At 29.9% G+C, this 25,264-nt stretch overlaps 1 protein-coding gene across 1 annotated transcript; it reads left to right on the forward strand.

The window, feature by feature from the left end:
• LOC142236976 (uncharacterized) lies at positions 1 to 702 on the forward strand. The gene has a single exon (XM_075308264.1). It carries the CDS (start codon positions 1 to 3, stop codon positions 700 to 702), a length of 702 nt encoding a protein of 233 aa, XP_075164379.1.
• Positions 703 to 25,264: the final 24,562 nt, after the last annotated feature.

Genomic DNA, 25,264 nt, shown 5'->3' on the forward strand with positions numbered 1-25,264 from the left:
ATGCCTTTCAAATTCGTTGCTTTGTGTACTCTATTTGCCATGGCCAATGCCGGATATGTTGCTCCAGTAACCACATATGCTGCTGCAGCACCCGTTGTCACCAAAGTGGTTAACCCATCTGTAGATGCTGTTGCTTCCACTCAACAAAATGTTGTACGTTCTTTTGGTGGGACTGTCTCTCACTATTCCAAGTCTGTGGAGACACCCTATTCCAGTGTCCACAAAGTAGATACCCGTATTAACAACAATGTTTACACTCCAGCATTGGCTAAAACTTTTACCTATGCTGCTCCAGCTGTAGCTAAGACTTTCACCTATGCTGCTCCTGCTGTTACCAAAACTGTGTACTCCCATGAAGCTCCAGCAGTTTACTCTCATGCTGCTCCTACTGTCTATGCCACTCCTGCCGTTGGCAAGACTGTATACTCCCATGAAAGTCCAGCCGTTTACTCTCATGCCGCTCCTGCTGTATACTCTCATGCCGTTCCATCCATTTATGCTGCCCCAGCAGTAGCAAAGACTATCACTTACGCTGCTCCCACTGCCACCACGACCTACAACCATGGTACTTCGGCCACCACTTATTCTCATAATGCTCCTGGTGTCACCGGTTATGGTACCAGCCAAACTGTGCACTACTCACCTGCTGAAATGGTCTCCCACATGAGCTTTGATGGTTTTGGTACCCATTGGGGATTTTAAATCACTTATCCCAAATGTTCATCCTGTTGTTGTTTAATTATATTTAAATATATTGTTGTTTAATTATATTTAAATATAGTGTTGTTTAATTATATTTAAATATATTTATGTTATATTGGGTAGTTGAAAAAGTCTTTTCGTTAACCATATAATGATCAAAGTAAAATAACATTGATTTGCAAGAGAATAAGCCCACCAGGAATATTGCTCGGAATTATCTCATTCAGCTCAGAATCATCTCGTAAGTCGATCTAGCCATGGTGTCCATCTGTCCATGTATAAGTTGTTCTCAAGATTCAGGTCCCAATTAATAGGCGATTTTGATTAAATTTGATGCAGGCTATTTTTGGCACAAGAACGAATGCATTTGAATTTTAAAAAATCAGATAGAACTTAGATGTAGAAACCATATACATATTTGCATAGCCCGATTTCGACAAATGGGGCCTTATTGCGTTTTTTTTTCTACTCGATCGTCTTCAGAATCATCTCAAAGTAATCCCTTGTAGTACCTTTCAAGTCTTCTGAATATAGTCGAAATCAATTCATATTTGGTTATAGCTCCAATATATATATATATATATATATATATATATATATATATATATATATATATATATATATATATATATATATATATATATATATATATATATATATATATATATATATATATATATATATATATATATATATATGTATATATATATATGTATGTCTAACGCATGTTTTGGGGACACAAAAATTATGACATTATTGCCGGTTAATTCTGTTCAATATTTTTTTTGACACTTATTACACACAAAATTATTAATTTTCGTTGATTTTTCCCCGATATTTAACCGATTTTCTCTTTTCCGCATATTTTCGGGACTTCCTCCTATATACCGCATATTTTGAGTACATGTCCCCATTCTATGCGCAACACATAAAGCGTTTAAGGATTGCCACCTTGCACATAATTTGGGCAATTTTTACCGCCGTTAAATATACCGACGTCGCGTTCTGACTACTGGTACAATGCCAATAAATACAAACGTTTGGAAAATGCTTAACTTCTACATTTCTTCAAACATTTTTCACATGAGTACAAATAACATCTTCATAATTACCCTCAACAGTAAAATTCTATACATTAGCAATAATTCGTCAATTGTAATCTTCAAATCGAAATGCATCGCTACTCAATAATTTGTCTAGCAATTTTCTATATGAGGCAAATTAAAAATTAAAATTGTTGTGGATATTTTTCAACCAAAATTTGAATAAATTTTAACCCTCCTTCTAACTAACATTACATTTTAAAATTTAAATATTGTCCGCCCATAATTCACAACAAAACTGGTGAAACTTTTGCTTATTGTTAAACGCAAGAAACGCAAATAGTATGGGAAATATCATAATTTTTTTAATATAGAGTCTATTTATTATGCAGCTATTTCTGATCTTAGTTTCCTTTTAAACACAGGATGAGCGTTTTTCAAATGCAACTCTATTTAAGTTCGATGGTAAACATCATTTTCAATATAAATTCAAATACATATAATACATTTCCAAATTATGTGGGAATTGCTTTTAATTTGCCAAAATTTTGAAGAAATATGTTGAACATGGTGGAATAAAGCTTAAAAAAATACATACCTATATGCAACACAAAAACCAAATTGAAAACGCATATAGCTTTTTTTGAAAAAGAAAATGTTAAGAAAAATCTTTTGTTAAAAGCTTTTCATTTTCAAATTATAGATCCTTGAAAATCAAATATTAAAACATTTTTGAAAAAATTGCTGCGTTGTTGACAACATTTTAAAAAACGCATTTTGGAAATAGTGTATTTCAAAGAGTAAATGTTAAGACAATTTGGTCGAAAAGCCTTAGTTTTCGACATATCGATCGTTTACACTTTTTGGAAAATTGCTGAATTTTTCACAAAATATAACAAAAGAAGTGCATATTGGGTATAAAATGTGTATTCTGACGAGAAAATGTTAAGTAACAATTTTGTCAAAAATACTTAGTTTTCGAAATATCGATCATTGAAATTTTAAATATTTTAAGCTTTCAAGAAAATTGCTGCATTTTTCATGAAATGTAACAAAAAAGTGCATAATAGGCATACAAAGTGTATTTTAGAGAGAAAATGTTAAGTAACAATTTTGTCGAAAATGCTTAGTTTCGAGATATCGATCATTGGAAGTTTAAATAATGTTATCTTTTTTTTTGGAAAATGGTTACACTTATCACAAAATGTGACAAAAAGGTGCATATTGGACTTAACAAGTATATTTTAAAAAGAAAATGTTAAGTAACAAGTTTATCAAAAATGCTTAGTTTTCGAGATATCCATCATTAAACGTTGAAATATTTGTAGCTGTTTTTTCGAAAATGGCTGCATTTTCCACAAAATGTAACAAAAAAGTGAAAATGTTATGTAACAATTTAGTCACAATTGGTTAGTTTTCGAGATATCGATCATTGAAATTTTAAATATTTGTAGCTTTTTTTAGAAAATGACTGCATTTTTCACAAAATGTAAAAAATTCATATTGGGGATAAAATGTGTATTTTAAAGAGAAAATGTTAAGTAACAATTTTGCCAAAAATGCTTAGATTTCGAGATATCGATCATTGAAAATTTAAATATTTGTTGCCTGTTTTAAGAAAATGGCTCCATATTTAACAAAATGTAACAAACAAGTTCATATTGGATAAAAAAGTATATTCTAAAGAGAAAATATTAAGTAACAAGTTTGTCAAAAATTCTTAGTTTTCGAGATATCGTACATTGAAATTTTAAATATTTTTACCTTTTTTGCAAAACGGCTGAATTTTTCACCAAAAGTAACTAAAAAGTGCATATTGAGCATAAAATGTGTATTTTAGAAAGAAAATGCTATGTAACAATTTTGTCAAAAATGGTTAGTTTTCGAGATATCCACCATTAAAAGTTAAAATAGTTTTCGCTCTTTTTTTCGAAAATGGATCCATTTTTTCACAAAACGAAAAAAGTGCATAATGAGCATAAAAAGTGTATTTTAAAGCGAAAATGTTAAGTAACTATTTCATTGTAAAAGCGTAGTTTTTGAGATATCGATTATTGAAAGTTTAAATATTTTTAGCCCGTTTAGAGAATAGCTGCATTTTTCACAAAAGGTAATAACGAAGTGCATATGGGGCATAAAAAGTGTAAACAAAAATGGTGAAACTTTTGCATTTTTTAAATATAAAGTATTAAAATTCTGTATAGCAACAATAAAATAAAAATATCAAATAAGTTGTGATGATGTATACGCACAAAAGTACCCTTTAACTGTGTACCACAATTTTACAATTCCCATCACTGATAACATCACACGATGAGTGAGTGTCATTGTTGCCACTTCACCATTTTGTAGTTATTTAGCTTCCAAGGTCTTAGCTTCCCAGTAAACACAAGATCAGCTTTTTTCAAAGGTAACAATTTTAAGTTTGATTGTAAACATCATTTTAAACATGAATTCAACTTGAAACGGCTCACCTTCAAGTATTTATTCATATATTCATTATACAATACATTTTGTATTAAAATATGTAACAAAAAAAATCATATTGGGGAAAAAAGTGTATTTTAAAGAGAAAATGTTAAGTAACAATTTTACGAAAAATGCTTAGTTTTCGAGATATCCATCATTGAAAGTTCAAATATTTTTCGAATTTTTCAAACATTGCTGCATTTTACACAAAATTTAACAAAAAAGTGTATAATTGGCATAAAAAGTGTACTTTAAAGAGAAAATGTTAAGTATCAATTTTGTCAAAAATGCTTAGTTTTCGAAATATGGATAATTGAAAGTCTAAATATTTTTATTTTTTTTTTTAAGAAAATGACTGCATTTTCTCAAAATGTAATAAAAATTTTCATATTGGGTAAAACAGTATATTTTAAAGAGAAAATGTTAAGCAACAACTTCGTGAAAAATGCCTAGATTTCGAGATATCGATCATTGAAAGTTTAAATATTTTAAGCTTCTTCAGAAAATGTCTGCATTTATCACAAAATGTAACAAAAAATTGCATATTGAGCTTAAAAAGTGTATTTTAAAGAGAAAATGTTAATCAACACTTTTGTCGAAAATGCTTAGTTTTCGAGATATCGATCATTGAAAATTTAAATATTTTTAGTTTTTTTAGAAACTGTCTGCATTTTTCACAAAATGTAACAAAAAGGTCATACTGGGCATAAAAAGGATATTCTAAATAGAAAAATTTATGTAACAATTTTGTCAAAAGTGCTTAGATTTCGAGATATCAATCATTAAAAGTTTAAAAGTTTTTACCCTTCTCTTAGAAAATGACTGCTTTTTTCACAAAATGTAACGAAAAGGTGCATATTGGGTAAAAAAGTGTAGTTTAAAGAGAAAATGTTAAGTAACAATTTTGTCAAAAATGCGTAGTTTTCGAGATATCGACCATTGAAAATTTAAATATTTTAAGCTTTTTTTAGAAAATGACTGCATTTTCACAAAATGTAACAAAAAAGTGCATACTGGACATAACAAGTATATTCTAAAGAGAAAATGTTAAGTAATAATTTTGTCAAAAGTGCTTAGTTTTCGAGATATACGTCATTGAAAGTTTAAATATTTTAAGCTTCTTTAGAAAATGTATCCATTTATCACAAAATGTAACCAAAAAGTGCGTATTGGGCATAAAAGGTGTATTGCAAAGAAAACATGTTATGTAATAATTTTGTCAAAAAGCTTAGTTTTCGAGATATCGATCATTGAAAGTTTAAATATTTTTAGCTGTTTTTTAGAAAATAGCTGCAGTTTTCACGAAATGTAACAAACAAGTGCATATTGAGTATAAAGAGTGTATTTTAAAGCGAAAATTTTAAGTAACTATTTTATTAAAAAAGCTTAGTTTTCGAGATATCGATCATTGAAAATTTAGATATTTTTAACTATTTGTAGAAAATGACTGCATTTTTTCCCAAAATGTAACCCGTCAAAATTTAAATAATGTCCGCCCATAATTCACTATGAAAATGGTGAAACTTTTACATATTGTCAAATGCAACAAAAGCATCAGCATTTTTTAAATATAGAGTATCAAAATTCTTTATAGCAACAATAATATAAAAAATGTCGAATCCGTAGTGATGATTGTATACGCACAAATATACCCTTTGTCTTTTATACCACACAGTTGATAATTCCCATCACTGATAACATCATAAGACGTGTGAGTGTCAGTGCTGTAGTTAAGTTTGATTGTTAATATAATTCTAAACATGAATTCAACTTGAAACGGGTCATCTTCAAGTACTTATTCATATATTCATTATACAATAAATTTTGAATTAAAAAATGTAACAAAAAAGTTCATATTGGGTAAAAAAGTGTATTTTAAAGAGAAAATGTTAAGTAAAAATGTTGTTCAAATTTTTTTAGTTTTCGAGATAGCGATCATTGAAAGTTTAAATATTTTAGCTTTTTTAAAAAAAGGCTGCATTCTACACAAAATGTTACAAAAAATACATATTGGGGATAAAAAGTGTATTTTAGAGAGGAAATGTTAAGTAACAATTTAGTCCAAAATGCTTAGTTTTCGAGATATAGATCATTCAAAATTTAAATATTTTTAGCTTTTTTTTTTAGAAAATGACTGCATTTTTCACAAACTGTAACAAAAAAAGCATACTGGGCATAAAAAGTATATTTTAAAGAGAAAATGTTAAGTAACAATTTTGTCAAAAGTGCTTAGTTTTCGAGATATCAATCATTAAAAGTTTAAAACTTTTGACTGCTTTTTTCACAAAATGTAACAAACAAGTGCATATTTAGTAAAAAAGTGTATTTTAAAGAGAAAATGCTTAGTAACAATTTGGTCAAAAATGCTTAGTTTCCGAGATATCAATCATTAAAAATTAAAATATGTTTAGCGTTTTTTAGAAAATTGTTGCATTTTTCACAAAATTTAACAAACAAGTGCATATTGGACATAAAACTTGTATTTTAAAGAGAAAATGTTAAGTAATAATTTGGTCAAAAATGCTTAGTTTTCGAGATATCGATCATTGAAAATTTAAATATTTTTAGTTTTTTTTTTTTTTAGAAAATGACTGCATTTTTCACAAAATGTAACAAAACGTGCATATTGAGGATAAAAAGTGTATTTTAAAGAGAATATGTTAAGTAACAATTTTGGGAAAAATTCTTAGTTTTCGAGATATCGATCATTGAAAGTTTAAATATCATTTTCTTTTTTTTTAGAAAATGGCTGCATTTTTCACAAAATGTAACAAAAAAGTTCATATTGGGTAAAAAAGTGTATTTTAAAGAGAAAATGTTATGTAACAATTGTGTGAAACATGCTTAGTTTTCGAGATATCGAACATTGAAAATTAAAATATTTTTAACTTTTTTCAGATAATGGCTGCATTTTTCACAAAATGTAACAAAAAAGTTCATATTGTGTAAAAAAGTGTATTTTAAAGAGAAAATGTTAAGTAACAATTTGGTCAAAAATGCTCAGTTTTCGAGATACCGATCATTGAAAATTTAAATATTTTTAGCTTTTTTTAGACAATGATTGCATTTTTCTCAAAATGTAACAAAAAAGTGCATATTGGGCATTAAAAGTGTATTTTCAAGAGAAAATGTTAAGTAACAATTTTGGGAAAAATGCTTAGTTTTCGAGATATCGATCATTGAAAGTTTAAATATTTTTACTTTTTTTAAGAAAATGGCTGCATTTTTCACAAAATGTAACAAAAAAAGTTCATATTGGGTAAAAAAGTGTATTTTAAAGAGAAAATGTTAAGTAACAATTTTGTGAAACATGCTTAGTTTTCGAGATATCGATCATTAAAAGTTAAAATATTTTTAACTTTTTTTAGAAAATGGCTGCAGTTTTCTCATAATGTAACCCTTCAAAATTTAAATATTGTCTGCCCATAATTCACTACAAAGAATGTGAAATTGTTGCATATTGTCAAACGCAAGAAAGGCAGCAGTATATTTTAAATAAAGAGTATCAAATTCTGTGTAGCAACAATAAAATAAAAATATCGAATCAGTGGTGGTGATTGTACATGCATAAAAGTACCCTCTGAGTTTGTACCACGCATTGTATAAATCCTATCACTGATAACATCACATAACGCGTGAGTGTCAGTGCTGCCAGCTTATCAATTTTGTAGTTATTTCTAGTCAGCTTCCCAGTAAACATAAGATGAGCGCTATTCAAACGTAACACTTTTTAAGTTTGATTGTAAACATGAATGTAACCAAAAAGTTAATATTGGGGAAAAAAGTGTATTTTAAAGAGAAAATGTTAAGTAACAATTTTGTCAAAAATGCTTAGTTTTCGAAATATCGATCATTGAAAATTTAAATATTTTTAGCTTTTTTTAGACAATGATTGCATTTTTCTCAAAATGTAACAAAAAAAGTGCATATTGGGCATTAAAAGTGTATTTTAAAGAGAAATTGTTAAGTAACAATTTTGGGAAAAATGCTTAGTTTTCGAGATATCGATCATTGAAAGTTTACATATTTTTTGCTTTTTTTCAGAAAATTGCTGCATTTCTCACAAAATGTAACAAAAAAGCTCATATTGGGTAAAAAAGTGTATTTTAAACAGAAAATGTTAAGTAACAATTTTGGCACAAAATGCTTAGTTTTCGAGATATCAATCATTGAAAGTTTAAATATTTGTATCTTTTTTTTTCAAAAATGGCTACATTTTTCACAAAATGTAACAAAAAAAGTCCATATTGGGTAAAAAAGTGTATTTTAAAGAGAAAATGTTAAGTAACAATTTTGGGAAAAATGCTTAGTTTTCGAGATATCATTCATTGAAAGTTAAAATATTTTTTGCTTTTTTTCAGAAAATTGCTGCATTTTTCACAAAATGTAACAAAAAAAGTTCATATTGGGTAAAAAAGTGTATTTTAAAGAGAAAATGTTAAGTAACAATTTTGTGAAAAATGCTTAGTTTTCGAGATATCGATCATTGAAAGTTGAAATATTTTAAACTTTTTTCAAAAATGGCTGCATTTTCCCTAAATGTAACAAAAAAGTTCATATTGAGTAAAAACGTATATTTTAAAGAGAAAATGTTAAATAACAATTTTGGCACAAAATGCTGAGTTTTCGAGATATAAATCATTGAAAGTTTAAATATTTGTATCTTTTTTCAAAAATGGCTACATTTTTCACAAAATGTAACAAAAAAAGTCCATATTGGGTAAAAAAGTGTATTTTAAAGAGAAAATGTTAAGTAACAATTTTGTGAAACATGCTTAGTTTTCGAGATATCGATCATTGAAAGTTTAAATATTTTTTTCAGAAAATGACTGCATTTTTCACAAAATGTAACAAAAAAGTTCATATTGGGTAAAAAAGTGTATTTTAAAGAGAAAATGTTAAGTAACAATTTTGTGAAACATGCTTAGTTTTCGAGATATCGATCATTGAAAGTTAAAATATTTTTAACTTTTTTTTGAAAATTGCTGCAGTTTTCTCATAATGTAACCCTTCAAAATTTAAATATTGTCTGCCCATAATTCACTACAAAGAATGTGAAATTGTTGCATATTGTCAAACGCAGTAGCAGCAGTATTTTTTAAATAAGAGTATCAAATTTCTGTGTAGCAACATAAAATAAAAATATCGAATCAGTGGTGATGATTGTACACGCATAAAAGTACCCTTTGAGTTTGTACCACACATTTTATAAATCCCATCACTGATATCATCATACAACGCGTGAGTGTCAGTGCTGCCAGCTTATCAATTTTGTAGTTATTTCTAGTCAGCTTCCCAGTAAACAAACGATGAGCGCTATTCAGACGTAACACTTTTTAAGTTTGATTGTAAACATGAATGTAACCAAAAAGTTAATATTGGGGAAAAAAGTGTATTTTAAAGAGAAAATGTTAAGTAACAATTTGGTTAAAATGCTTAGTTTTCGAGATATCGATCATTGAAAATTTAAATATTTTTAGCTTTTTTAGACAATGACTGCATTTTTCATAAAATGGAACAAAAAAGTGCATATTACGCATAAAAAGTGTATTTTAAAGAGAAAATGTTAAGTAAGTGTATTTTAAAGAGAAAATGTTAAGTAACAATTTTGTCAAAAATGCTTAGTTTTCGAAATATTGATCATTGAAAATTTAAATATTTTTAGCTTTTTTTAGACAATGACTGCTTTTTTCACAAAATGTAACAAAAAAGTGCATATTGGGCATTAAAAGTGTATTTCATTTTTTGAACAATTTGGTCACAAATGCTTAGTTTTCGAGATATCTATCATTGAAAATTTAAATATTTCTAGGTTTTTTTAGACAATGACTGCATTTTTCACAAAATGTAACAAAAAAAGTGCATATTGGGCATTAAAAGTGTATTTTGAAGAAACAATGTTAAGTAACAATTTGGACAAAAATGCTTAGTTTTCGATATATCTATCATTGAAAATTTAAAATTTTTTTACTTTTTTAGGCATGACTGAATTTTTCACAAAATGTAACAAAAAAGTGCATATTGGACATAAAAAGTGTATTTTAAAAAGAAAATGTTAAGTAACCATTTGGTCAAAAATGCTCAGTTTTCGAGATGTCGATCATTGAAAATTTAAATATTTTTAGCTTTTTTTAGACAATGATTGCATTTTTCTCAAAATGTAACAAAAAAAGTGCATATTAAAAGTGTATTTTAAAGAGAAAATGTTAAGTAACAATTTTGGGAAAAATGCTTAGTTTTCGAGATATCGATCATTGAAAGTTTAAATATTTTTTGCTTTTTTTCAGAAAATTGCTGCATTTCTCACAAAATGTAACAAAAAAGCTCATATTTGGTAAAAAAGTGTATTTTAAACAGAAAATGTTAAGTAACAATTTTGGCACAAAATGCTTAGTTTTCGAGATATCAATCATTGAAAGTTTAAATATTTGTATCTTTTTTTTTTCAAAAATGGCTACATTTTTCTCAAAATGTAACAAAAAAAGTCCATATTGGGTAAAAAAGTGTATTTTAAAGAGAAAATGTTAAGTAACAATTTTGTGAAACATGCTTAGTTTTCGAGATATCGATCATTGAAAGTTTAAATATTTTTGTCAGAAAATGACTGCATTTTTCACATAATGTAACAAAAAAGTTCATATTGGGTAAAAAAGTGTATTTTAAAGAGAAAATGTTAAGTAACAATTTTGTGAAACATGCTTAGTTTTCGAGATATCGATCATTGAAAGTTAAAATATTTTTAACTTTTTTTTGAAAATTGCTGCAGTTTTCTCATAATGTAACCCTTCAAAATTTAAATATTGTCTGCCCATAATTCACTACAAAGAATGTGAAATTGTTGCATATTGTCAAACGCAGTAGCAGCAGTATTTTTTAAATAAGAGTATCAAATTTCTGTGTAGCAACATAAAATAAAAATATCGAATCAGTGGTGATGATTGTACACGCATAAAAGTACCCTTTGAGTTTGTATCACACATTTTATAAATCCCATCACTGATATCATCATACAACGCGTGAGTGTCAGTGCTGCCAGCTTATCAATTTTGTAGTTATTTCTAGTCAGCTTCCCAGTAAACATACGATGAGCGCTATTCAGACGTAACACTTTTTAAGTTTGATTGTAAACATGAATGTAACCAAAAAGTTAATATTGGGGAAAAAAGTGTATTTTAAAGAGAAAATGTTAAGTAACAATTTGGTCAAAATGCTTAGTTTTCGAGATATCGATCATTGAAAATTTAAATATTTTTAGCTTTTTTAGACAATGACTGCATTTTTCATAAAATGGAACAAAAAAAGTGCATATTACGCATAAAAAGTGTATTTTAAAGAGAAAATGTTAAGTAACAAGTTTGCCAAAAATTCTTAGTTTTCGAAATATCGATCATTGAAAATTTAAATGTTTTTAGCTTTTTTTAGACAATGACTGCATTTTGCACAAAATGTAACAAAAAAGTGCATATTGGTCATTAAAAGTGTATTTTGAAGAAAAAATGTTAAGTAACAATTTGGGCAAAAATGCTTAGTTTTCGAGATATCTATCATTGAAAATTTAAATATTTTTAGCTTTTTTTAGACAATGACCGCATTTTTCACAAAATGGAACAAAACAAGTGCATATTGGGCATAAAAAATATATTTTAAAGAAAAAATGTTAAGTAACAATTTGGTCAAAAATGCTTAGGTTTCGGGATATCGATCATTGAAAATTTAAATATTTTTAGCTTTTTTAGACAATGACTGCATTTTTCATAAAATGGAACAAAAAAAGTGCATATTACGCATAAAAAGTGTATTTTAAAGAGAAAATGTTAAGTAACTATTTTGTAAGAAAATCTTTGTTTTTGAGATTTCGATCATTGAAAATTTAAAATTTTTAGCGTTTTTTTTTAGAAAATTGCTGGATTTTTCACAAAATGTAGCAAAAATGTGCATATTGGGTATAAAGGGTGTATTTTAAAGCGAAAATGTTAATTAACAATTTTGTCAAAAATGCTTAGTTTTCGAGATATCAATCATTTAAAGTTTAAATATTTTTTTCACTTTTTTTGAAAATGGCTGCATTTGTCACAAAATGTAACAAAATATTACATATTGGGTAAAAAAGTGTATTGTAAAGAGAAAATGTTAAGTAACAATTTTGTGAAAAAGGCTTAGTTTTCGAGATGTCTATAATTAAAAACTTAAAATATGTTTAGCTTTCTTTAAGAAAAGTTATGTCCGCCCTTTATTCACTACAAAAATGTTGAAACTGTTGCATATTGTCAAACGCAAGAAAGGCAGCAGTATATTTTAAATAAAGAGTATCAAATTTCTGTGTAGCAACAATAAAATAAAAATATCGAATCAGTGGTGATGATTGTACACGCATAAAAGTACCCTTTGAGTTTGTACCACACATTGTATAAATCCCATCACTGATAACATCACACAACGCGTGGGTGTCAGTGCTGCCAACTTATCAATTTTGTAGTTATTTAAATGTGACACTTTTTAAGTTTGATTGTAAACAGTAACAATTTTGTTAAAAATGCTTAGTTTTCGAGATATCGATCATTGAAAATTTAAATATTTTTAGCTCTTTTTTAAAAAATGGCTGTATTTTGCACAAAATGTTACAAAAAAGTAGATACTGGTTATAAAAAGTGTATTTTAAAGACAAAATGTTAAGTAATAATTTTGTCGAAAATGCTTAGTTTTCGAGATATCGATCATTGAAAGTTTAAATATTTTCAGCTTGTTTTTAGAAAATGGTTGCATTTTTCACAAAATGTTACAAAAAAGTAGATACTGGTTATAAAAAGTGTATTTTAAAGAGAAAGTATTTAGTAACAATTTTGTCAAAAATGCTTAGTTTTCGATATATCGATCATTGAAAATTTTTAGTTTTTTGTTTGTTTTAGAATTTCCTTTCCGGTCTATTGAGAAAAATATATCGATTTAATTTTATCATATATTTGCATTAAAAAGCTTTATACAATTTATCATTTGTTAAGTGTTTCCTTATTTATGAACGTGTTTTTCCACAAAACGAAAAGTTTGTGGAAAGTGAGTGGATTTGACATATCCGTTCATTAAATGCGAACGAATGGAGTTAGGGAACCCCAATTTTAATGGTAACGTTACGGTTTCCTCCCTATTGATTTTCGTCTCACTTACCGCTTAGATAGAGCTTAGATATTCAGCTAGTTTTAGTTTTGTATGTGAGCGAAGAGTAGTATTCAGCTATCAGAAATAGGCTTTTGGTTTTTTTTTTTTTAGAAAATGGCCGCATTTTTCACAAAATGTAACAAAAACGTACATATTAGATACCCATGATAATGTTGAGTAACCATTTTGTTAAAAAAGCTTAGGTTTCGAGATATCGTTCGTTTAAAATTCAAATATTTTTACCTTTTTGGAAAATGGCAGATTTTTTTACAAAATGTAACAAAAAAGTGCATATTAGGTATAAAAGCATTAATTTAGATCGATGAAAATTTACATATATTAATTTTTTTTGGAAAAATGAGCACATGTTTTACAACATTTAACAAAAAGACATGCATAATACGTTAAAATGGTGTATTTTAAAGAGCAAATGTTATGTAACAATTTGAAAATTTAAATATTTTAGCATTTCGTTTTTTAAAGTTTAGCTGTACTGTTAACGAAAAACGTTCATATTAGGTATAATATGTTTATTATCCCTAAACATCAAAATGTACCTAAAATATCCGATATATGAACAAATGTCCCAAAAACATGCGGTATATCGGTTTGATACCATACGTGAGTCCAAAGCCGATCAGAAATAAAAACGTTGACGCCGTAAGAGAACAAATTTTCACGACAGGTCATGGCAACCCTGGCATAAGAATAATGAATTTAAATTTTAAAAAATGTAGTGGAAGATGACAAAATTTTACCAAAATAAATAGCAGAGCATGACTGAGAAAAGTGGAGAATTCACAATAACGCATAAAACAAAAAATTTAGAAAATGTACCGGAAATATCGGCGTCCCCGAAATATGCGGAAGATAAAAGAAAATATCGGGGACGGTCCCCGAAACATCGAAATGTACCCAAAATATGCGATATATAAAAAAAATGTCCCGAAAATATGCGGAAGGCATACATATATATATATATATATATATATATATATATATATATATATATATATATATATATATATATATATATATATATATATATATATATATATATATATATATATATATATATATATATATATATATATATATATATATATATATATATATATATATATATATATATATATATATATATATATATATATATATATATATATATATATATATATATATATATATATATATATATATATATATATATATATATATATATATATATATATATATATATATATATATATATATATATATATATATATATATATATATATATATATATATATATATATATATATATATATATATATATATATATATATATATATATATATATATATATATATATATATATATATATATATATATATATATATATATATATATATATATATATATATATATACATACATATATATATATATATATATATATATATATATATATATATATATATATATATATATATATATATATATATATATATATATATATATATATATATATATATATATATATATATACGTCGGTCGGTCGTCGATTTGCATATAACCCAATAGAGCAATCTCCCAATTTGACATCTTGAGACCATGAATGCCGAAATTTTGAACCGATTTCCTTGAAATTTAAAGTCTGGAGCAATTTTAGATACAAAAGGAGGTAGTTTATATAGATCAGTGTTTCGATATAGATATATTAATCTAATTTCCACCATTTTCAACCGCGACAAATGACGTCATATTATGTGTAGTATATATGACAATCCAATACGAGGAACTGCTTTCAATAACATGTGGACCCAATTTGGTTTACAACGGTCTCTATTTTTTGGTGAGGCACCTATATAGACCGATCTCCCTTTTTGAATTCATGGGCATCTCGACACCACAATTTTATCCGATCGTCGTGAACTTGTAAATCTATATAATCCTAATATACACCGGTCTCCTCTTGAGTAGATAGACGGCCATTGGCGTAGATAGGGGGGTGCTGGGGGGGGGCTATGCCCCCCCCCCCAGAATAATCAAAGCTACAGTTGTTTTATATTTTAATTCAAGCTTTGCGATGTGTTTAATCCAATTAAGATTGTGGCAGAGAGAGTATGTTAAGCATATTTTTTAGTATTGATATTTACATTACAACTAAAAACACGTAATAAAAACACTAAAAGGAAACTTGAGACGCACATTTTCAAAAATAGTCAATTTATAACTACGTTGATTAAAATCATGAATCGTCACATGCCCAATTTACCATCTAAAATCGTCAAAATCACGAAAAATCCACAGAGTTGGCATCGCTGCTCTCAACAGTTGCTTCGTTGTATTCTGTTCTCACAGAATTTTTAAAAACTAATCGAAGACAGACGTTTTATAATATTCAATTTATTTTTTGCCTTTTATTTAATTTTTTATTCTTAGTATTTTTTATACACGATGAATATGTTAAGTTTATGTTTTGCTTTATGATTTCTAGTCCTGTTTTAAAACACACATTTTAAATAAAATATTTTTCAAACACATACTTAAAGCAATGCTTTTATTTTTTGTTATATTAAATAATGGTAAGTTGCTATTTGATTATTTATAGCGGTGTCGTGGAACCGGCTCCCACACACAATAAAATATTTTTTGTCTTCAACCATGAAATTAATTGATCTAATTAATTATACCCTTCACCACTACTGTGGTACAGGGTATAATAAGTTTGTGCATTTGTATATAACGCCAAGAAATAGTGGTCATAAACCCATCTTTTAGTATACCGATCGGGTAAGAATTAAAATCTGAGTCGATTTAGCGATGTCCGTCTGTCTGTCTGTCTGTCTGTCCGTCCGTCTGTCTGTATATGTAATTTTGTGCACAAAGTACAGCTCGCAATTTAAGTCCGATCGTCCTCAAATTTGGCATAGGGCCGTTTCTTGAGACAGAGACAATTGCTATTGGTTTTGGAAAAAATCGGTTCAGATTTAGATATAGCTGCCATATATAATTATCTACGATGTGGTCATAGTTAGCGTGTTTATCAACCGATTTTCTTGAAATACTGTACATCCAAATATTTAATGAATCTCGCAAATCTTGCAAAATATCAGCCAAATCGGTTCAGATTTAGATATAGCTACCATATATATCTTTCGTCCGATTTAGACTCATATGACCACAGAGCCCAAAGTTTACTACCGATCTTCATGAAATTTTGCACAGAGGGTAGAATTGGCATTCTACCAATGCTTGGTACACTTGATTGAAATCGGTTCACATTTAGATATAGCTCCCATATATATCTTTCGTCCGATTTGAACTTATATGGCCTCAAAATCCAGGGTTTTGCCGTGATTTGCTTCAAATTTCGCACAAGGAGTACGTTTAGTAGTATAGGTAATTGTGCCAAATTTGGTTGAAATCGATTCAGATTTAGATATGGCTCCCATATATATCTCCCGTCCGATTTGCACTCATATGACCAGGGGGCCCAAAGTTATACTCCCATTTACGTGAAATTTCGCATAGATAGCAGAATTATTATTCTAACTATGCATGCCAAATTAAGTCAAAATTGGTTCAGGTTGTATATAGCTCCCATATATACGTACACCAGAGTTGGGGAAATATGGTCGACTGTTTCATATTTTAGACCCATTTTCAATGGGATTTTCCTCCAATTGACTGGATAGTTTCCACAGAGAATACAAATATGGCCAAAATTCTCACAGTTTACACAAAATTCTGTGATGATTTCCCCATATCTTAGCCATATCCTACACACTGCAATGCCAAAATTTCCACAGAACGGATGAGTTTTAAATAAGGCTCCAAGTCGCCCTACACATATCTTGGCGAGATCTAACCAATATCCTTGTAAAATCGCCACTGCTGAGTAGCAAAAATTGTAAATATTACTCTAATTGTCCTATATCTCGAATACATATGTATCGCCTGAAAAATCATAAATCTCTGCATTAAAATTTCTCTCGATTCATATTTCCCATATTTTTTACTAACATTGTGTATCATCCCAGGGCGTTAGCCGATTTAAATTTTAATTCTAGAGTTTTTGTAGAAGTACAAAAAATTGTTTCCATTAAAAGTATTTGTATCTGGAAATGCAAACCTTTATATAGCTCCCAGCAAATTTTAAGTAGTTGAGATGGTAACACAAATGTTTGTCTACATAGTGTTGAAGGGTATAATATAGTCGGTTCCGCCCGACTTTAGACTTTACTTACTTGTTTTTAATTGAAATGTATTCAATCAAAAAAAAAAAAAAATGATAGTATCAATCATCAAAGCCAATTAAAAAATTAATTAATACAACTAATTTTTGCGATTGAGTTTTTTTGTTTTTGATTGATTTTGCTGCATATTGCCTTTAACACCGCAATAAAATTGAGGATGTATAGTTTTATCAATAGGCGTAATTTATCGCTTCGGAAATTTCGACAAAATTTTGAAGGATGTCTGGGGGGGGCATAGCCCCCCAGAGAAAATTTCTAGCTCCGCCAATGTAGACGGCCCACTGGTCATCTAAATAACACAAAACTAGAAGTAAAATTTCCGAACTTATTCACCGTGCTCATTCTAGTAATGGGGTTTTAACCCCATCTTCATATGACTTGAATTTTGATTTCAAATCATATGAAAAGCGTTATTCTATCGGATTTGCGTGCACATTTTGACGAGATATTTAAGATTCCTCTAAAATTAAAGCAAAACTGGTTGATATAAATCCAGAATCTTAGCCTCCATATGTAGAAACTTTAAATGTAACTTCCGGAAGATTACTATTTTAGCCCATCTGCTTGGAAGAATAACTTTGGCTCGGTATCAATACCAAAATCCTTAAGGAAAGTCGAAATCTTTAGATACAAGTAAACAGTTTTTGAGTCCAGACACGTTGATGAGTTTTTAAAGGAAACTATTATATTTGTTTCAAGGTGGTGATTATTTAAGATTCGGCCTGCTCCATATCGGTAACTGTTACTCCCATCCAAGTAATTCGATTGAAGATGACTGTCTTTAGTAGAATTTTGTACGCAATCCATGGGGAGGCTACATAAGATTCGACCTGACCGAACTTTCGACCTTATTTGTTTAATTTTATTGTTCATTCAAATAAAATGTCGGAAACAACATGAAATTTTAGAATCGACTCTGCAGTATTTTGACCCATATCCGTCGAATCGTCGTCGTGGAAATAAAGCGAGGAACCTCCTTTTTAAGTTATTCTAGGTTGACTCGTGTTGAGTGCGATGGTACTGAGTCTATTGTCTGTGGCCGAAATTTTGGTCTGCCCAGGATTCAATACTGTCATTAGTTCAATTGCCCGAGAAAAATTCGGAGTTTCGTTTGAGCACGGTCGATTAATATAATCGGTCCACACTATTATCATCGGCGACACTAGAGTTCTGGTGGTCAATCGAATGTGTAAAATTTTCAACTCACCTCTTTGGCAACTAAACCCGATCAATTTGTTCACAAACTGCTAACTTGGGAATAACTTCCAATTGGATAAAACCAAATTCGGTAACTGGCCTCGTGCAAGCCGCTCAACTCCTTGGCTCTTTCTAGTCTAGCTTTTTTGTTCATCGATGAGCTCTTGCCCTTTTTGGAATATCAATGGCTTTAGTCCAAGCTCACTTTACGCGTTCTCGCTTATGTTCAGCTCACGATCATGTTTTCTACCACTCCACTTTTCTGATCATTTCTGTTGTTTCCAACGTTTTTATACAATCCACCATAGGATGGGGTTATATTAACTTTGTCATTCCGTTTGTAACACATCGAAATATTGCTCTAAGACCCCATAAAGTATATATATTCATAGTCGTGGTGAAATTCTGAGTCGATCTGAGCATGTCCGTCCGTCTGTTGAAATCACGCTAACTTCCGGACGAAATAATCTATCGACTTGAAACTTGGCACAAGCAGTTGCTATTGATGTAGGTCGGACGGTATTGCAAATGGGCCATATCGGTCCACTTTTACGTATAGCCCCCATATAAACGGACCCCCAAATTTGGCTCTCGGAGCCTCTAAGAGAAGCAAATTTCATCCGATCCTGCTGAAATTCGGTACATGGCGTTAGTATATGGTGTTTAACAACCATGCAAAAATTGGTCCACATCGGTCAATAATTATATATAGCCCCCATATAAACCGATCCCGAGATTTGGTTTTGGAGCCTCTTGGAGGAGGAAATTTCATCCGAGTCAGTTGAAATTTGGTACATTGTGCTAGTATATGGCCGTTAACAACCATGCCTAATTAGGTCCATATCGGTCTATACACGCTCACAAAAAATCGCTTCTGTAACATATACTCCCAAACATATTTTGCTTCAAGCATATACATTTTTGGCTATTGCCCAAACATTTATATGTTTGATCTCTTCCAATATATAATATGTTTGAAAGCATATTGGTCTAAACAATATATGTTTGGGTAGTCAATTTCCAAACATTTTGTATTTTTGCATCCAAATTCAATAATGTTGTCTTCCAAAAAGCAATAAGTTATTATGTTAACATATAATATGTTTGGAAGCATTTTGCACCCAAAAATATTATATGCTTAAAAAAATTCTCCCAAACAATATTGTGCTCAAAATTTTATTTATTTATTTATATATTTACAATCATAATGAATTATGAAAATAAACAGGTAATATAGGTGCTAACAACATAGGTTTTCGAACTGAATGCTCAAAATTTTGTTTCTGCCCAATTGTATATTCCCCCACATCTTTCTCACTTCCACGAGATTTTTTAGTTCTTAGCACCTTTTTCTGTAATACAAACATTGTAGAAGAAATTATTCAATTGTATGCTTTTTATACCCTCCACCATAGGATGGGGGTATATTAACTTTGTCATTCCGTTTGTAACACATCGAAATATTGCTCTAAGACCCCATAAAGTATATATATTCTGGGTCGTGGTGAAATTCTGAGTCGATCTAAGCATGTCCGTCCGTCCGTCCGTCTGTCCGTCTGTCCGGCTGTCCGTCCGTCTGTGGAAATCACGCTAACTTCCGAACGAAACTAGCTATCGACTTGAAACTTGGCACAAGTAGTTGTTATTGATGTAGGTCGGATGGTATTGAAAATGGGCCATATCGGCCCACGTTTACGTATAGCCCCCATATAAACCGATCCCCAAATTTGGTTTGCGGAGCCTTCCGGAGCAGCAAAATTCATCCGATCCGGTTGAAATTTGGTACGTGGTCTAAGTATACGGTCTCTAACAACCATGCAAAAATTGGTCCATATCGGTCCATAATTATATATAGCCCCCATATAAACCGATCCCCAGATTTGACCTCCGGAGCCTCTTGGAGGGGCAAAATTCATCCGATCCGGTTGAAATTTGGTACCTGATGTTAGTATACGGTCTCTAACAACCATGCAAAAATTGGTCCATATCGGTCCATAAATATATATAGCTCCCATATAAACCGATCCCCAGATTTGACCTCCGGAGCCTCTTGGAGGAGCAAACTTCATCCTACCCGATTGAAATTTGGTACGTGGTATTAGTATATGGTCTCTAACAACCATGCAAAAACTGGTCCATATTGGTCCATAATTATATATAGCTCCCATATAAACCGATCCCCAGATTTGACCTCCGGAGCCTCTTGGAGGGGCAAAATTCATCCGATCCGTTTGAAATTGGGTACCTGATGTTAGTATACGGTCTCTAACAAGCATGCAAAAATTGGTCCATATCGGTCCATAATTATATATAGCTCCCATATAAACCGATCCCCAGATTTGAACTCTGGAGCCTCTTGGATGAGCAAAATTCATCCGATCCAATTGAAATTTAGTACGTGGTGTTAGTATATGGTCTCTAACAACCATGCAAAAATTGGTCCATATCGGTCCATAATTATATATAGCTCCCATATAAACCGATCCCCAGATTTGACCTCCGGAGCCTCTTGGAAGAGCAAAAGTCATCCGATGCGGTTGAAATTTGGTACATTTCGTTAGTATATGGCCTCTAACAGCCATGTAAAAATTGTCAAATTTTATTACTATAGAAAGTTTTGTCAAAACTTCATTTCTATAGAAAGTTTTGTAAAAAGTTTATTTCTATAGCAATGTTTGTCAACATTTTATTTCCATAGAAAATTTTGTCAAAATTTTATTTCTATAGAAAATTTTGTAAAAAATTTATTTCTGTAGAAAATTTTGTCAACATTTTAGTTCTATAGACAATTTTGTCAACATTTTATTTCTATAGAACATTTTGTCAACATTTTATTTCTATAGAAAATTTTGTCAACATTTTATTGCTATAGAAAATTTTGTCAACATTTGACTTCCATAGAAAATTTTGTCAACATTGTATTTCTATAGAAAATTTTGTCAAGTTTTTATTTCTATAGAAAATTTTGTCAAAATTTTATTTCTATAGAAAATTTTGTCAAACTGAATTATATACGTATTTAATCGGCCTTTTTTTAATATATACCCCTTATGGACTAACTTACAATTTAGAAGACAGTGTTAAAAAGTTTTACGATACCTTTCCATCGGCAAGTGTTATCGCAACCCAAGTAATTCGATTGTGGATGACAGCCTTTAGTAGAAGTTCCTACGCAATCCATGGTGGAGGGTACATAAGATTCGGCCTGGCCGAACTTACGGCCGTATATACTTGTTTTATTTTAATTTTACCTTTTGCCGGACGGGGATTCGAACAGCGGACCACACAGTTTGTAAGGATTAAAGAAGTAGCTGATCAATTGCCCAAGGAAAAATAACATGTTAATTTTGTAATAACAAGCAACAACCACCAACTTAATTCAATATTGCTCCCTGTTAAATAGCGCTCCAAGCTACTAAACACATATATGTTTATAGGCTATTTCTAAATTAATATATGTTTGCATCCAAGCATATTATATTTAAAAACATTTTATGTCCCAAACATAATATGTTCTAACATATTAACATATATGTCCCAAACATGTTATGCTAGTTTATGGACATTATATGCTTGCACTCAAAAATATTGTGTTTAAAATTTTGTGTTCCAAACATATAATGTTTATAGCCAAACATATGACAAACAGTCTTTTTCATCCGTGTAGTTATATATATCCCTCAGATAAATCGATCCCCAATCACACAAAAATTGGTCCATATCAAGTTCATAATTGTATATAGCCCCCATACAAGCGACCCCCATATTTCAATTCTGGCTCTCTACGTACCGTGCAAAATTCCATATCGATTCGTACACTGTTAGAAAAATATGTTTTTCATATGTTCCGATATAAACAAAATGTGTTTCGGGCACAATTTTAAAACACAATATATTTAAGTGCAAACATGTAATGTTCCTAAACTAACACTAAATGTTTGGGACATCTATGTTAATATGTTAGAATATATTATGTTTGGGGCACGAATGTTTCATAAAAATCATATGTGTGAATGCAAACTTATATATATTTACAAATTACGACTAAACATACATATGTTGTGATATTTTATTCAAAGCGACAGAGAGAGTATAGAGAAAGAAATAGAGATGAAAACCGGGAGAGTTGACGAAAGATATCAACATAACACAGCGAAAGAATCAAAAGAGAACAATTTCTGTGAAATCGCTTTTATGTTGTTTCGGAAAACTGTTTTATGATAAGGCCAAAAATTTGATATGCTTAAGTCTAAATATTATTTGATTTGAATAAAGAGAATAGACATTCGGAATCAAGAGAATAGACATTTGAAAAACAAACAGCATATGTTTTCGCCTTGAGAGCAGCATTTTATGTATGTGTGGACATGTGTTTTGTTTATCATTTTGGCATTATGGGCACAATTTTTTTCTTGGTTCGTTAAAAGAAATCAGGGGTATCCATAAAAATAACGAAAGGGCACTATACTCTTTTTAGAGTTGGGACAGTAAAATGATTAATAACCCACATTTCGAAGTTTCATTATAAAAATTTAATATAGTATAAATATAAATGTGTAAATTAAAAAAAATGTGTTCGGTCGGAGCAGGGATTGAACCCACGACCCTTTGCATGCAAGGCAGACATGCTAACCACTGCTCCACGTGGCAAACAAATGTATGTTTCTGTTAAATAATGTTATGTTTGCATGTGCTCGTGGGCGCTGCAAACTATGCTATATAAATGTAACTTATACCGATAATTATCTACTGGTGACTATAACAGCTACGTAGTCCAGTGGATAGTGTGTTGGCTTACAAACTGTATGGTCCTCGGTTCGATTCTCCGTGCAGGCGAAAGGTAAAATTTAAAAAAATTATAAAAGTGAATAATTTCTTCAACATTATTTGTATTACAGAAAAAGGTGCCAAGAACTAAAATATTTCGTGGAATTGAAATTTACGAGTATGTTGGGCAATGAGCACAATCGTCTTTGGGAAAAATTCTTCCAAGCATATAATATTTTTGGGTTCAAAATGCTTCCAAACATATAATATGTTCACATAAAACAAACATATTAATGTTTCGGCAGTATCCAATAATATATGTGCTTCCTGCAAAATATGTTTGGAACATATGTTAAAGAAGCGTTTTTTTTTGAGGGTGTAATTATTTGTAGACTTACCTACACATACCTTTTATGTCTAATATATACCACGTATAGACTAACTCACAATTTAGAAAACGATGTTAAGAAGTTTTAAGATACCACAACCCAAGTAATTCGATTGTGGATGACAGTCTGTGGTAGAAGTTTCTACGCAATCCATGGTGGAGTGTACATAAGATTCGGCCTGGCCGAACTTAAGGCCGTATATACTTGTTTCGTCTACATTTTGGAGGAGTTGCAACACTACCAGTGTCACACTAACGAGCAATGTTACGAAAAACAAAAGATGTATTCACATTTAACTGTTGGAGGGTTCCAAGGATAGTCTCTTGTGGTTTTCGTTCACGTTTGTATTCCATCATGAATAACTTTATTTCAAAAGCCAATAGATCAGAATGATTTTACAAGCTCGTCAAAAATTAAATGAAACTGTCGCTGGAATAAATCTGTCAGTTGTAAGACCTGCGGTTTAGAAATAATAGCAACCTGAAGTTTGTAGCACTCAGCCACACTGTATATATTTCGGGTAAAAAATAATAAATATAACATATGGAAGTCGGGAGTGTATGTTACTGAAGCAATAAGTTTTGAGGGGCATGTACTCTTACACACAATGTATGAGTGCATGCCCCTAATGTCTTCAATCGCAGAAATGATAGTAGCAATTAAAAAATTAATTGAAAGTCAATTAAAAAATTACTTGATCCAATTAAAAAATTAATTGATACTATTAATTTTTGTGATTGATTTTTGTTTCAATCAAAAAGTTTGTGGAATCAATTAAATTTTTAATTGAATATTTTTTAAAACGCAATTAAAACTTTATTTGGAAAAATTTTCATGAATTTTTTTTCTGTGTATGCTCCGCTCTGCACATTTCACATAAATCAAAAAACTTGAAGTAACCTTTAAATAAATCGGAAAACTTTAAAAGAAATCTTGCAAGGGTTGGTCACTTTTAAGGAGTAGAAATTAACACAAGATCGTAAAAGTTAAGTTTTCATAAGCAAATGTCGAGAAGAGGAGAGCCCCTTCACTGAAAAAACAGTTAACCCACCAGGAAGAAAAATTTCGGTTAATTTTAGAAAATTTTGAATATTTTTAGAAAATTCTAACTAAACAGTATAACAAACGCTGGCATCATGCCGATGTCATAAAAATAAGTAAATTAGTTTCGACAAATTCAAGAAAATTTATTTAAGTTTTTTCACTTGTCAAAGAAAATTTTGTAGTTTGAAGGAAAAAAATTGGAGTTCAAAATTGCAAGAATGTCTTTAGTGACATACGAAGTTCATGATGAACGCATT

This window comes from Haematobia irritans, chromosome 4 (assembly GCF_050003625.1).
Source record: "Haematobia irritans isolate KBUSLIRL chromosome 4, ASM5000362v1, whole genome shotgun sequence".
Classification (NCBI taxonomy): domain Eukaryota; kingdom Metazoa; phylum Arthropoda; class Insecta; order Diptera; family Muscidae; genus Haematobia; species Haematobia irritans.